General features: G+C 41.8%; 1 protein-coding gene across 2 annotated transcripts in view; it reads left to right on the top strand.

Annotated features, from left to right (window-relative positions):
- LOC108575631 (protein TMEPAI-like) overlaps positions 1-16,703 on the top strand; it is a 111,338-nt gene that overhangs the window by 90,677 nt on the left and 3,958 nt on the right. For both annotated transcript variants that reach the window (XM_017938474.1, XM_017938473.1), the window contains one exon: positions 13,014-13,325. In XM_017938474.1, coding sequence (XP_017793963.1) covers positions 13,014-13,325 — 312 coding nt within the window. The remainder of the gene's footprint in view (positions 1-13,013; positions 13,326-16,703) is intronic.

Here is a 16,703-nt window from a genome sequence, read left to right as displayed (position 1 = left end):
GTCTAATCCTTTCTAATGTTTCGGTTCTTTGACAGAAAAATAGCGCCGCCAGTTCGTAAAGAAATTAAGAGAAAAAATATTTTATAAAGTAAAGCCCTCATAAAAATTCTTTAAAAAAGAAAATACCAAAGTTACTTAAATGACACAGTTTTTGTTAACTTTAAGCTTTACTTTAATTTCCCGTTGGCTGCCTCCTGCGTTTAAATCGACGTACAATAAACTATTACCTAATAGCTAAATTAAAACACAGTTGCACATTTCACGTGCAACAACCTAACACACACAGATCCATCTGAGATGAGAGAAAATCCAATTACATTATACCTCGCGACGTTTTCCATTGTCGTCACGCGTCGCAGTTCCGAATTCCACGCGGCGGCGAGGCGTTTTTCACGGAGCGAGGGGTTGGATTTTCAGGCAACCCCGTTTTTCGATGCCCTCTCCGGGGTTCGATCTCGCGACCTATCCCGTGGACATTGTACGCGTCTTTGTTACGCGAAGCCTTTGTGTGCGATCAATACGAGTGTGCTGCGAACGCGGAGCACACCACCGTCATCCCCCGGTGGCTGCCGCTCCGTCACGACGGCCGCGGCTTTCCCTTTCGACGGCCTCCGTGGAAACGGAGAACCCCTTTAAAGCTTTAACGCCAGGCTCGAACCGTGTGTTTTGTACCGGCGACTGGAGAATTTTCTTCCGCCTGCTCAAAGGAGCACAGACGACGAAGATGCTCGAAGAAGAGGACAGAGAGAGGGGCATGAAGATCAATGACGATACTTTCGTGTGAATTTCGAAGCGTTCAGATCACATTGAGTCATAGCGATCGTATGGTGAGTCATGCGGTGGTATCTGTTGGTTAAGTTCAATCCTCTTCGAGTTTATTTGCTCTCTCATGGTTCTTCTACCGTCCTTCCTTCGTCTCTCGTGCCTCTGACGATTCGTTTTCACAAATTTGCCGCGAGTTAATGAGATAAGTTCGGTTTGGAATGACATAGACTTCGGGACGAGGTCAATGACCCCATTACAGGATATGTAAGAATGCGATCGTTTAAAAATCATTTTCTTCCAACGTGTGAAGATACTTCAAACATAATATAAATGTTTTCAAGAAAATTATGAGTGAAAATTATACTCGGTGGATCTCTCCGTAAATTAAATTTCGAACGATTCTACTTCACGATTCTTTTCGCGGGAGTATCGAAATTTGTAGTGTAACAGTGTTCGAATTTCAAGGAGATTTCGGAAGATGTAGAATTCTCGCGAGAAATTTTTTTGTGGAAATGAAATAATTAATTTCGCCAAGGGTTGAAATAGTAAGTCTGAGTTTCTTTGGATCGAGGGTATTAGGTACGGAGGCTGAATTCCGGTTTAATATGTTCCGTCGCGGCGAGTCTCGAGAGTATGTGGCAAAGTGGAACATTCCTCGCGTCATGCACCCTCGAGGATCGTATAAGCTCGAGACTCTCTATATAGTTCGTAAAATTTTAAGTAGCCCGTATTCAGCCACCGTAAGATACATTTTATAGCACACCTTCGGCCGTTTTGGATCAAGGTTTGATCTTCTTGATCAATCACCCTCCCATTCCATATTTACCTCTTCTTAATATCCCCGCAATTTTACTTCGTCCCCCCCCAGAGAATTCTTCTATCTCTTAAACAGGTGGTTCTCGTTACCTTTCCGTTTCCTGCAATTCCGTCTTACGACTGTGTACCAGATAAAAATAGTATTACTTGCTATCGCGTGATGTTAGATTGAATAATAACTTCTTTCGTATATTCTTTTTAAAAACCTCAACTTTTAGTATTTCTATGTAAAACATGCTTTATCGTTAAAAAATACTGCACCAATTTTCAACTAATTCGTTTGCCTTTTTATCGTGAAATTTTGTGCTTTTATTAGTAAAAATGAATAGATATTACGAGAATACAGTAGATTTCAATAGGATTCAGCAAATTTCACTAGATTTTTATAGATTTGATAAATTCCAATAGCTTTCAGCATGCTCGAAATTCATTAAGCGTCCTAATAAACTTGTGAACGCGACTATACGTGGAGCATATATGAAACTCACCTGAACAAACTCGTCCTACCTACTGCATTCTTTTATCAAAGTGAAAATGCAACATCAACGTCCATTAATTCACCGTAAGCCTCTAAGGCGAATGATTCTTCTCTGGCGCAATAGGTCGCGGTGCTTAATCTATGACAAAGCCGCGATACGGCTCGTATTATTAGCCGTCAGAATGAATTTGAACCAGCCTGATAAGACTCTGCCAGTCGGGAAGACAAGGCTGGCGAGCCGATAACCTCGATAGTCCACGCGTGTCGAGGAATTTCTAGGGGATCGATCACACACGTACAATTTCCCCCCCGAAGATTCATCGCTTCCTCCTCCTTCGGTCGTGTTCTTTCTCTCCGCGCGCTCTTTCCTCCATTTTTTCCTCCGTTGCAATCTTCAGCCAACGATCGACGCGTCGCGAATCTTTTTTTTTTTTTCTTTCTCTCGAACCGCCAACGACACGGGCGTTATCGAGTCGCGTTATCGGGCCGCGATTAATTCCATCGAGTCAGGGAATAATTCGTATGGTTGATACGGTGCAATTTTGATACCGAGACTCGGCGTGCAATCGAAAACGCGCGGGCGTGCTTGGCTCGCTGATAATGTCACGGTATCGCGGCAACGATCGTCGTCCCGAGAAGCAAAAGATTTTGTTTTTTCCACAGAGAGAGAGAGAGAGGAGAGGAGAGAGAGAGGAGAGAGAGAGAGAGAGAGAATGATGAACTTGGCGTTGGTTAATTGCTTTCGGAGGGTATCTCGAGTCAGTGTTTCTGGAGCGTGTGAAGCTCCACGGATCACTGTGGACCAATACATACGTGTAAAAGTGCCGCCAGGAGACTTTGCTCGTTGTTCTAGTTCTCTTGTGATCTCTAGCGCTCGATCGGCCTAGAGGCTGCTGCTTTCGAGTGCAAGATCGCAATTGACCTATTTCGATTGTTAGCGCGCGGTTGGATCGTTGGTGGCAATTTGCTCTTTCGATTCCATGCGAATTTCTTGGGTGTTGAAGATCGTTCGAGATGTTTCGTTATTTTGTTTTGTTAGTTAATATTATTGTTATGCGACTTGGAAGCTGAAGATCTGTTCATGTTAATTATTAATTCTCACTTTTTCCATTAGAATCAGTTGTGATTTGCTTTTGTTAGTTAATTTCTTTGGGATCTAAGATTCTGTATCGTTGTGTGACTTGGAAGCTGAATACTGCATTCGTTGCACTATCACCAAGTGATCTATTTATAACAATTATTAATTCCCATTTTTTCCATTGAGAATCAGTTGTGGCTTACTTTCATCAGTTAATTTCCTTAGGATCTGAGATTCTGTATCGTTACGCGACTCCGAAGCGGAATACTGCGTTAATTGCACTATCACCAAGTGATCTATTTATAATAATAAAGCCAGCAAGCAGAATGTAAAAAAGAAGAAGTCGACACCACTTTAAATATTAAACAAACAAATAAATAAAATAACGAATTTCATTGAGCCCGTATTCATTCATGAAAACCAACAAAATCAACCGATCGAATTCCAAACCCCGTCCTGTCACCAGCCGACACAACACACTCCCCGTGAAATTCCTCTGTTTGTGTATACCCTTTGTACCAGCCGCGAAACTCGCTGAAACCGTCGCATCGGATCAAACGAATCGTGACAAATCGATCGATCAGCCACCCGTCGTGATCCCCGTGGAAGAAGTGGACTCCGAACGAAAAGGAAAACGCGTTCGTCGACAGTCCACGCTCGTACCACTTTCCCTGTTCACGCCGAGGATGCGTTGAAACGCAACAACCTTGCCTTGGCCAACAGCGGTTTTACTTGCGGTCACACGTCTGATCTACGAGGTTTGCGTACACACTCTTGCCCGCCGTCGTCGTTTTCCCCCTTAATGGAAATTCGATGGAACTCGCCCGTGGAAATCGGCCAATTAACCTGCTGTCTCTGCGTCGCGGACTCTTTAAAGGGCATGGGATAAAATGGTAACGGGGACTGCTCTGTAGCTGCTGGCGCTACACAATTAGGTCGATAATTAGCGAGCACGAGGGAGAGAAAGAGGGAGGAGGTGATGTATCATCGCGTATAGCTCGTTGCATATGTTCCGTCGGCTTTGTAAATCATGCTCAAAGTGACTTCAAATACCCGTGGCGCTTCTGGAAAATCGATAATCTAGTTAGAGGCGAGGTATTGCACGTATTCGTCGAGTGGAAAATCTGCTGATATGAACATTCTTTTTTCTTCTAGATAATTACGTTTCTTCTTTTTTTTTTTTCTTTTGTGGGGAATCTTGCAAGCGTAACGCACGGTGTCTTTGAAATTTTTGTCTTTTGCGCGCTTCGACCTTAATTTTTGAAATAAAAAATCTTACAATTTAAATGTCGCGTATTGAAATTTGTCGCAGCGAAAGGGTTAATAAGCTGAGAAGAATTTTTACAGTTTTCGAGTGTGAATGTGAATTTACATAATTACTTGGCAATTTGAATTGTAACTGCGTTCTGTACTTGCCAATGCTTCGGACCGAAATTTTGCAGAATGGAGTATGAAAATGCGGTACAATTTATCACGGATAAAAATAGTAAAAATTGTATCGATATCGTGATGAAATTTCCCGACACTAAAATTCGAGGTGTGTTAATGTTACCGATATTCGACACGATTTTCAATTACTGTTTAATAGACACGTGTAACACGTTCTCGTTTTATCAAGTTGTTATTATTAGCGCGAATCGAGATACCGTTTGTCATTAGTGTCAACAATGCTCCTCTCACGTGTTACCAACTGGACGTGTTGTGCAGATCTCCCGTTGATGTTTTAATTAACCGGAAAATTCAGCTTTTATTATTGCTCTCGAGGTTGTTGTGAAAAGGGATAATTAATGTTGTTTTCGAGTTATGATTGGTTACCTCACTGGAGCAATTACTCGCGTTAAACTGGCTTTCTGGAAACGGAGTGATGCAATTATGCCTGGCACGGTAGCCTGAGGAACATTATTCATCCTTAATACCCGCTGAGTCGAATTTCTTTTCGAAAATAAACCTCGCGCGAAGATCGTCTTTCGGTGGTTTAAAAAACGCGACACTCGATGAATTATTAACACGTTCCACTCCACGTGCTTCTTAAAAGGCTTACGGTATTTATTCGAAAGAGAAATGTTCTTTCTTTCTCTTTCCTTCCTCCCATGTCCACGAACGCCTACATTGCACACTATTCTCAGGACATTCCACGATTCGTACCTAAAATTTTCCAATGCAACGGCGAGAATTTCGAGTGAAGAATGTTTAAAAATGAACATAAAAAGGGTTTTATAGTTGGCTCGTTTCAATTCGTATTGCAGGACATTTAGCACACTATTGGGACACTTACAGATATTTGAAACTACCATGGTGTACTTAGGTTCCAAAATGAATCATTCTTTTTTCAGGATTTTAATAATTTTGTAACGACTGTTTAGGTTTGCTTTAGAAAATGTCCTAATACTTATAAACGGAAGAGTTTCTATATTTTATAAGTTTCATTTTATTTGTTAATTTTACATTATTAATTATTAATTTTCGTTTCTCCCATGAAAATGCAAAATTTCAATCAGCCACGATTTTTCCTCTCACGAGCGAAGAACAATCAGGTTACAGAGGGTTAAATATCTCACTTCGTCTCTCAAACTAAAATAGAATTTTCTTAATCCATAACCAAAAATGATCAAAATATTATAACCAGTCAGTTCATTTCAATTTTTGCAAATACAAACACGATATGTTTATCAATAAAGTTATTTGTCCCAAAGACGAGTTAACTCGTCCTCCTCACTCTCAACAAGCTAAAACAATCATACACCTGTAACACATACGTACCCAAAACAATTCCGAAAAATTGCATGTTTCACCTTAAAAAAAAGAAATGTATTTTAATTTTTCTTGAACAAAACACGAACCGTCCAAGTTTCTCGATTTTTCCTCGCGGAACTGAAAAGGTGTATCGAACGCAGTTTGACGAATGACAAGCGCAGACTGACGAACGCGTTCACGATAAATTCACCGTGGCGTGGCGGTTGACGAACGGTGCCACGTAATCCTGTCCCGTCTTCCAGTTTATCGTGGTGCATTGAAAGGTAGCGTTACCAAGCCGTGATCATTTTGCTTACGGTCCCACGTTTCACCTACGACTGTATAACGTATCCTCGTATTTCCGCGCGCATAACACGCGTCGCCTCGATTTGTGCGGATAGTCGTCGCTTAAGCGTTCAATGGGAACGACTATCGTTCCTTCACTTCCTCCATTTACTTCTTCGTGCACCTTTGAAGTTCCGTCTTGGTCGTGTTCACGCTCGAAGCATAGATTTTCCTTTGTACGTGTTTCTCTCCGCTCAAAGACGAATCGCGTTTGAACTTCGTGTGTGAATGTTCTTTCGGATTCTCGACGTTAGTTTCTTGCGGTGCAATTTTGAGAAAGTTCGGAGGTTTGTGTGCTCTTCGCGGTGAAACAAGTGTTTATTGTGCAAATACACTTTTGTGTATTTTGTTTCACGAATTTCTTTGAAGTTTCGTGCTGATTTAAGTGAATATCCTCAGTTTTTCCAAGTTTTGAGGTGGTCAGCGTTGGGAACGCAAATTTTTGAGCAGTTAGAAACGGAATATTTATTGCATACTTTGTGTACGGAGTTTTTGAAAGGTTTCTGGTCCTTCGATTGAAATTTTGAAGGAAATAGCAAGTTTGAATTTAGTATAAATTTTGCAATAGCTGCGGAAGAATTATTACCGTGTGTCACGTTCTGAAAAATAACGATATTTCCTATATGTCAGCAGTAATTTTTTACGGTATTTTATTTGCACGAAGGAACATCACGTTCAGATTACAAGAAAATTATGCGCATAAGCTTTTAGTATACAAGTTTTTCCCGTTATTCTAAGTGACATAAAAACAAATTACTGCGGCACAAATCACGAAATCATATTACACTGACGACATGTAACTGTTGGAAACAAACATCGTCGTGCCGCTGCGTGGCTCATAAAATTCCACCCTTAACGAAACGTAATCCGCCGAAATACATTTCATCGCAGCACAGTTTTCAGGAAAATGCATTCCCCCGCGGTGTAATTTCATCGTCCCATACTGTACTAAAGATCTCTTAAAATCCTCTCTAATCCTCGGTACACCTATCACAAAAATTTCATACTTTACTCCTTCTTATAATAAAAAACACGCACACTATCAAAGTCTTCCAGCAGCAGCAAAATTATTTTCCTAATTCGCAGAACTGACAAAAACACAAAACTGTCTTTCATCCCTTACAAATAGCTGAGAATATCGAATCTCCCCAAAAGAATCAAACCTCACGCGAAATACAAAAATTCGATGTACAGTCTAACAGAGCGATACAGAGATCTGTACAGGCTAGCAGAGCAGTATAGTCCAACAAAACGATATAAATTTCACAATGAAACGACGAAACGGCGTCGAAGAAGACATCAGCTCACGTTCCATGCAACCAGCAAATTTATTCTTCTAAGTCCCAAACCTAACACATAACGAAGTAGAAAAATACAAAACTAAGTTCTGAAAAACTTGGAAGACATTTTTGTCTCCTACAAATAACCAAGAACATCGAATCTTCCAAAAGAAGCAAATCTCCCACAAAATTAACATTCAGCGTACAGTCTAGCAGAGCGATGTACTGTGCAGTATAGTCTAACAGAGCGATATATCCGACGATGGAACGCCGAAACGGCGCGAAAGAAGGCATCGACTCGCGTTCGACGCGGGGAACGAAATCGAAGCACCGGTTAACCCCATTTCACACGGTGAACAGCGGGGAATAAGAGGAATCGTGTGTGCAGAGGCAGGCAGGCGGAGGGCGCGTGCGATATTCGGTGCTTGGAACGTTTCCTGTCGTTCAGCGGCGAATAGATCACGTAAGTAGCGGCGCGCGGAGACCGGAGTGCGCGAGAGCGGGCACGAAATGACGGACACGAGGAATTTATACGTCGGCCCGGTCACGGGCAATTGCCCTGCTCGTTACGGGCCAGAATAATGTCGCGATACGTGCACGCGAAAACACGGCCCGGTTAGAAACCGGGGGAAGGAAACAACAGGCCGATGACGACTGGATCCCGTGGTCGAGACGAACTGGCGACAGCTAGCCGCCACACCGCTCCCGCGTCTGGCCTTGCGCGTTATTATCGTATAGATTCCTCTAGTCAGCGGTCTACAATGTCGGTGAATTGGCAATAAGAGACGGCGAGCAACGAACGGCTCTCTTACCCGCGGTGGAAACATTAACTTCGTCGCGAGTCTTTGATAATCGATCCAACTATTCTTTCCTTTTTCTTCGCCAGGGTTGAGGGATGGCGAGAGCTTGAAGGAGATTGGCGTCGTGGTTTAGTCGGGATTTGAAACTATTTTTGACGGGAAGTTCGGGAGATTTAGAGTGGATATTCGAGGAGGAACTTCTTGACGTTCTGAAGTTTTGATGTTCTTGAAGTTTCGGGTGGTCGAAGTTTGAAAGGGTAATTTTTGGGTGCTTAGATACGGAGGATTTATCGCGTCTTTGTGTACCGAGTTTTACGAGGGTTTTTTGATCGAGATTTTGAAAGAAATGAGAAATTTTCGTTTGATAGGAATTTTGTGGTAGCTAGTGGCCCTTTAAATTATCGTTTCAGATAGTGGTTTCGAAGTAATGCTGTTTCTGTTGTAATTTGTCGAGAGAAAAATTAACGATCATAAACTTTTAGTAGATATTGTAGGTTGATACAGGATTAATGGTCAAATTTTAGATCATTTTAATGAATTCAACGATCTAGGGATCTATAAGGGAGAATTTGCTAACCTTTTAACAACGAAATATTAAAAATAGGAATTGATTGTGTTTTAATGAATGTAGGACTTGGTAATTAAGCCTTTACTAAGAAATTTCAGTGTTTAAGGCGAAAAATATAGGAATCTATTGATAAAATTGAATTTTTGAAGTTTGAGCGTCTGCTCGTGCGATGACGCAGGATTTTTGGCTCAGCTTTGGAAAACTTTGGCACACAAAGTGGGCTGAAGTTCAAGGTACAGGATAGTCTGGTAAGACGAGTGTTTATTTGTGCGAGAACAACTTTTAGAACATACTTTGCTCTAAACATAACTTCTGAGAACGCGATATCTGTTTATATGACGATACAAAATTTCTGTCTGCAATTTCGAACAATTTTCAATATTCTGAAATGAAATCACTCGTTTCTTAAAAAACCAAAAAAAAAAAAAAATTGAAGTCATGAATTTCAATTTTCGTAGAAAATTTCCATTTCCTCGGCAAATTTTTGCTAATTCGAGCAGACGTGGTGCGTTCGATCGCAGCTCAATTTAGTTCTCCGCTGTGATAAATGAAATCTTATACCCGCTGGAGTTATATCACAACGTTTAAAAGGGCACTCGAATTACAACCGCTACAGATGCAACAATCTGTCACAAATGAAACTTAAATTCCATTCTTACATTTCTTCCAATCAGAAACTCAACTTCGGCAATTATAAAAATTCGTTTCACGTACTATACCTTCAAATTAAAAACAAGAAACATTCTTCTCCAAATCATCCTTCTGCTACGAATAAAGCATTTATAAAACGCAGACAAACGACGAGAAAGAAGAAAGAAAAACAATAGAAACGGAATAATTGCTGTATAAAAATTGGTCGAAAAAGTTTTTCAAATATTGCAATTTTTCTTAGCGCAAAAACAAAGAAATCCCGATCACGTCGATCATTTCAATCTATTCCACGTTGGAAATACGGCGCGCGGTATTGTTCAAGCGCGATTTTACCGGCGAAATTACCCTTCCGTGCCGCGTGAAATCGAACATCGATAACGAGCCCGACGAATTCGACATGTTCGACGCGGAAAAGGATTAATCGTGGTTTCGCAGCTAAAAAAGAAAACGCGCGTTTTTCTCTCTTTTTTATTTTTTTATTTGTTTTTTTTTTTTTATTATTTTTACTCGAGCCTTTTTTTTCACCGGATCGTTGCTTCAGCGAGACCGGCGTTCGTAACGATTCGAAAGCGATTAAATTAATAAAACGACACGCTGAAAGCTCTTCGTGTGGCGAATTTATGCGCAGCGTCGTTAAAATAAGGAGGAGAAAAGAGAGAGAGAGAAAGAAAAAATAACGCGCACCGAGCGAAACGCACGATTGAACCGAGGAAATGCGAATTAATTGTTTCCACCCGTTGGAGAGGAGGAAGAAGGGAAATCGAGAGTTTATTGTCTAGTATTTTTGGTTTAAAATAGAAACCTAACAGCTGCTAATTTTCATTTATGCTTTCATTATACGTAGACCGCGAGGTTAATCGCGTCATTGTAGAATAGAGACTCGCAATTAAATGTCGATTTACCTATACATCGATCTTATTGTTTCGAGCGACACTTGATATTACACAATTTCGAAACAATTCGAAATATTAAAGTATCGATGCATAGGTTTTGTTCAAATAGTAAGGAGTAAATTGAAATTTACCGGTAGCGAGAGGTTAGAGTGTTTGAACAAAAAAGAAACGAAGAACAAAAATGGAAAAAAGAATTGTTGATCGAATTGAAGTAAAAGAAAGGAAAATAATGAAATTATTGCTGTGAATAATGAAGAAAGTTTTGAAATACTTGCTGAATTATTGTATACCAGTGATGAAGTCAAACTTCGTTCGATATCGTTGCTCTAAATTTGATCTTTAAATAGCAATACGATAGCTTAAACTCGTACACTGCACGTTTATTTATTCAAATATTATTTGTCAGATAAATATAACTGTTTCTCCTATACGTATTGATTTCTTCCGCCACTGGTCGCTTAAAATTCATTCGTATGCTAGTTAATTCATAGCTATTCTGCCTTCACTTCGTCGCATATAATCCTGCAGAAACAATTTTCGTCGAACTTTCCTAAGAATTTTATACAGAAAGCAGTTTGTCCGAAATCTACCGCAAAAATTGAATTATTTCATTTTTATTAATCTACGACTTGGCTATATTTCTTCCATCGACTATACTCACTTCTGAACACTCTACTCTTGTTCCAAACTAAACAGTCGCACGAAATTCTATCACTCCTACTGCATATAAAAAAAACATGAAAGATACACCCTATCTAAGAGAAACAGTAAAAGAAAAAGGAAATTCCGAAGCAAATAAAAGCTCCCCAACTGTGGAAGAAACTTTTTTCCACGTCGAACACCATAAATCCGTGTGTTCCATCGACGAAGAAACTGTCTCTCGAATCGAAAGAGTATCCTGTCAGCTCTGTTCGGGGGTCGATCGAATAACCTGTCGCTTTTCATCGCCTACAAGATGGCGTGTGTCCGTTTTACGGCGAACCACTCGAAAATTTTCAATCCAGTCGATAAATCGGACTGGTTCGGTGAAAATTTTATGCGCGACAAAACGCGACCGGATGATCCGGTGGAACGTTCGATCCGGATTGCGTTCGTATCGCTTCTTATTCCGTGGATATGGCCGAACGTGATCGTAAACCGACGCCGGAAGACGCTGCTTCGGTTAATGTCCTCCTGTTTATGGATCGCGCCCGTGTGTGTTTTAAGAGGGAAGTTTCGCTGGCTGTTCGCGCGGCCTCTTCTTCGCCGTGAAACGACGATATTTAGTAGCTGTCGAAGTGGTCCACGGCATTCTCTCGTTAAATGTGTCCCTCCCCTTGGTTATTTCTGTTAGGTAAGACGCTCGATGGAGGCGACTGCAGGTGGTTGATAAATTATTAATTGCAAGGAAATTGAATTTGTTGGAAGTAGATGGGGGTGCATTAACAAAACGGGAGAGCTTTTATGCGTTCGATGATTGCTATGGGAAGACTTTTGGGGTTGTCGGGTTTTAAGAAGGAAGATGTTTAAATTATCGAAGAGTCTAGAATAGGGTGGGTTGAAAAACAACAACGGTGGTTGCGTTGTAAGTGAGAATTTTTTAAAAGTTACTTTAGTTGGGAATTTATGAATGAAAATTGTTTATAAATTCGTGGTTGGGCTTCAGAGTACTTTTTGGAGTTGCAGAGTTTTGGCAGAGAAGAATTTAGAATAGGGTAGTTTTGTAGCAAAAGAGTGGTGGCTGCTTTGTGATTTTTCAAATGGAAAATTGTAAAGGAGAATTTTTCAAAATTGTTTTAGTTCTGAATTGACGAATGAAAATTGTTTATAAATCCGTAGTAGGGCTTGAGAAGTGTATACCTAGCTTTCCATGTGTTAAAATATGAATGTTCGATTCAGTTTGTGGATACAATTATTCGCGGCGGTAATACAATCATGACGAGTGAATAAATGTATGTTTAATCGATGTTGCATGCATGCTTAGATTCCGTGCTATTGTGGTATAATTATGGTATTACGCAGTGTGTAAACCGTGGTGTATAATTTATAGTAAAATACATAATCGATATCTCTTAGTTTTGTGAATCAACTCTGAACATGTTAATTTCCGAACGTACAAATGCACGTTTATGTTCTCGTTGAATTCTATTAGGCTCTTCGCTTGTACTTCTCGCTTACCTACTCTAAACTATTCAATTCAGTATAAAAGAAAATTGACGAAATTATATACAACAACTACAAATATTAATATTAATATTTCTCATACCGTTGCATTAAGAAATTACTTAGCTAAATTCACTTCAGAGTATGGAGACTATTTATTATTCAACAGCCATACAAATTCATCATTTAGTGGTGTTAAGCCTAATTATTAAACAGATTTATTTAAAATATAATGAAATGCTTGTGCACTAAAATTGAAAAAAATTCCAAAAGTGTGGAGTTAACCACTTTGACCTCAAGATGGCTCATATACTCAAGCATACAGGGTGGGCCACCTAAAATTACCACCTTAATTTCTCTCAGTTACACTAATTTACCCTCGCAAGCAGCGGAATCTCTCGTCACGAATTAAAAGGGACAAAGAACTCATCGAAATTAACCAAAAACCTCCCGTTGTTCTGCAGATGCTGTCGGTGAGCCCAGGAATGGAGGTAGGCAGCGGTGGTCACGGCGGCCTCGGTGGCGGACTAGAGGGTGATCCGAGCGGTGGTGGCGCCGTTGTGGGCGGGGGCGGTGGCGGGATCGGCGGTGGCGGCGAAGGAGCCACCGACGGGATGCAAGAAGCGATGGTCGCTGCGGCCAGGGACCGGGCGATTCGCGCCGGAAGTGTCCGGCAGGACCTCGCCCTCGACCTACCCCCGCGGCTCCAGCTTCCGGATGGCGAGGAACGTCCGTACGGGGCGCACACCGCCCTTCACCTGCGCGACCCGGAGCAGGTAAGCACTATCCTCGCCTCTTCGAATATTTATCACACCCGGATTTCTCCTAGCTAGCATCGCTGCCGAGTGTCTGGCCTGGCTGGTTGTTTGAACCAGCGCTGGCCAGACTAAGCTCTGCAGCTTAGCAAGTTTCTGCTATTCTGTTTGCATTAGAGCGGTGTGGGAATAGTGGCTCGACGCAGACGTTCATGTCTGTTCAGATAGATTTGAATTAGAATTGTTCCTTTCATAGCTTTTGCAATATGGAGTTTTGAGAGTAGGGATTGTCGAGGGTTGACGAAGATTGAAAAATTTGGTTAGGTTGATTTAAGTTTGTAGGGGAAGAAGAATTTTTCGAAGTTCTTTGGAGAAGTGTGGGGGAAAATTGGAATTTTTCTTCAGGCAGCTTTTGGATTGTCGATTTTTGAGAATAGGGATTGTCAAGGTTGATAAGCGTTGAGAATTTTGGTAAGGTTCGTTCAAGTTTGTAGGAAAGGAACTTTTTATTATAGCGCAATCGAGTCACGAAAAATATCGCTAAAAATTTTGCAGGGCTGCATTGTTAGCCCTTGAGCGCTTCCTACTGCCCGCGGGCCGCCAGTTGGACACACCTGTTCCAGACTAAACACTCGCACAAAATTCATTCACTCCCACATTCATTCAACCTTTCACATCAATTGGACAATATAAAACACAATTTCCCTATCTCCATAAACCCACCACGCCATTATCGTGCAAACCTAAAATTCTCTCAATCGCCGTCTCGATCAATTGCTCCTCTCTTTCAATAAACCAAATCCCTCCGCTCGCTATATTTCCACCTACATCCTAAACCCAAGAGAACGCACACAGATTTTCCACTCGACGATAGGAAGGGAGAGCGGCGTCGGCAGCGGAAATCTCCTGAACATAATATCGCGGTAACGTAGTCTGGTAGCATTTAATATCGGAATATTAATGGTATTAAACGGCGCGGGCGCAATTTTAGCCGATCAGCCCGACTAGTTGGATCCAGACGTTTCCCAATCGCGTTTTCATTTATCGAACGCGGCTCGATTAGCCGGCCGCTAATAAGCGCATTTTCGAGTAGCACGAATCGTGGGTAATAACGCGTGTAAAAACGGATAAATTTTCCACGCTTCGAGTCACTCAGATAAAATCTCTCTCGTTCTCCCCCGTGTGTTGGTCCGCTCCGCGCCGCGTTGCACTGTTCCCGTCGCCGCTTTATGCTCGTTTCCAGCGAGCTCGAGCGGGGTTCGCTCGTGTGTTCGAGAGTACCAACCGAGCCTCGCGCTGCTTGCCGATCGGCTCGCGAGCGAGTCAACGCGCGTGCATTTATCCCGTTCGGGGTTGCTATCGTTGCTTTAATATCGTAGACGCAGTTATGAAGCGTGCGCGGTAATTAGCTCGGATGATTATGATGTTTAAAGATTATTTACGACACACGTAACTACAGCGTACGCGAAAAGGGACATAAAGTTGCTCGTTAAGAGGATTCTCAGCTTTAGATGGATCATTGCTACGGCCATAAAATTGAACTGATTTTGTGAGTTTAATTGTTCCTCGAGTGTTCGAATACGCGTATGGATTTATCGATCGAGGAAAGAGGCGATCTTTTCAGTCTGCGCGATCGAAAACAGGTTTTTGTAGAGATAATGCGTATTATTGCGCTCTTCTTGTGATTTTGCTAGAGAGAACGTGTCTAATTTGCATTGAAATAGGAGGTTTTACATATAAAGGATCAGAATGATCAGACATTTTTTACTTATCTTGGGATTATCGTAATTGTTCAAGGTATTAGTATTCTTGGAGGATTCTGTGGCTCTTTGTGTTATATCTCGGATCTGACTTTTAGTTAATTAGCCTTGTCTTGGAGTTTTCGGCAATTGCGCTGCATAATTTTGTGTATCCCTCGTGTTAAACGTGATTACAATTTCTTCTCGCAATTTCCATTTTATTCGTGGCTATTATGTGACGTGTATCACTGTGTGCACTGATTACCTGCGCGGTTTGAGCCGAATCAATAACTTGAGCATCGCTCGTTGCCCCTTAGAAAAGGAATCGGAGAGTGCATGTATGTAAAACACTCGTGTTCTGCCTGTTTGCTACCCTTTTGCTCCTAAGACACTTTAAATCTTCTCCAATTAACCCTTTCCTTACCAACGGTGACTATAGTCGAGCGCTCGCTGTGTCCTACCGGTGATTATAGTCATCCATAAAAATGTCCAGGATAGCTAATTGTATATTTATAAAAAATCAAAGACTCTATCTGGCCTTCTTCTAGGCTCGTTTTGCATACAAACGTTGAGATACCTTAACATTTACCTACGTAACTTTCTTCAAATGCAAAATTTATATTCTCGCCAATTTTTATCGCAATTCGTTTAAAATTTCGCGAATATCCCGATTATTCGCGTTAGATAATAATGTCCAACCATTTCTATCACGAATTCTCTCACCATTCGATACACGTGTACTGCGGCAAATTTCTTCACCTCGACCGTTACACTCGCCCATCAAAATTTACGACCGGACAAAATTGAATATATCGTATCAGGTGGTGAAAAAGAAAAGTCACATCTTATTTGCACTTCATTTCCGCGAGTCTGACAGATAATTGAATGACAGCAGGTCTCGTGCCATTTCTGCCAAAGGTTGACGAGACGGCGGAGTCGCGTGTCTTAGGTCTGATCCGCGCGACGAAAGAGGCGGGCGACGAAGGATCGAGTTCTACCCTCGTCGAGGCTTCTGGATGCCGGCATCGAGCTGAAACACGCGCGCCCTCGCCGCTACTCTGGGGTCACGGGTTAGAATTTCAGTAATCCTACGCCCTTACACGTGTACTCTATATCGCGAGGCACGCTGGACTCTGTTAGTCTGGCAGACGTCGAGCTCGCTTCCTGGCTGAAAAAAAGATATTCGTTTGTTCGGTTTCCTTGAATTTCTCTCGGTGAATTTTTACGTCTCCAGAGCTCGTCGCTCTGCACACACCGTCGTCTCTCCCTTTGTGAGAATCCCGAATATTCGACGATCGCGTTTGACAAAGCAGGTATATATGTATATATTCTGCTCGATTGGCTGGTGTCACGATCGCGAGCGATGCGCAGCACCAGCCTCTAGCCTGGTCGATGAAGGATCGATTTTCGATTTTTGGCGAACCGCCGTTGAAACAAAAACGCTGCCGCTTCGCGTTTCGTTTATCTCGACGAATGCATCGCCTCTGGTGACGCTCGATGTTGAAGGGTTGTTTGCGATCCTCTGCTCGCCGTGTCGCGCACCACTTTCGCGGCAACTAAATATGGATTTTTTTCGACGGATGTTCCCGGGGTGTAGAAGCGTGCCCTCGCATCTTTAGAGGCGTTTTTTTTTTTTCCCTTTTTTTCGACGGTCGAGTTT

Source organism: Habropoda laboriosa, unplaced genomic scaffold (genome assembly GCF_001263275.1).
Source record: "Habropoda laboriosa isolate 0110345459 unplaced genomic scaffold, ASM126327v1 scaffold186, whole genome shotgun sequence".
Lineage (NCBI taxonomy): Eukaryota > Metazoa > Arthropoda > Insecta > Hymenoptera > Apidae > Habropoda > Habropoda laboriosa.
The sequence above is the reverse complement of the archived record's forward strand: the minus strand, read 5'-3'. Positions and strand labels throughout refer to the sequence as shown.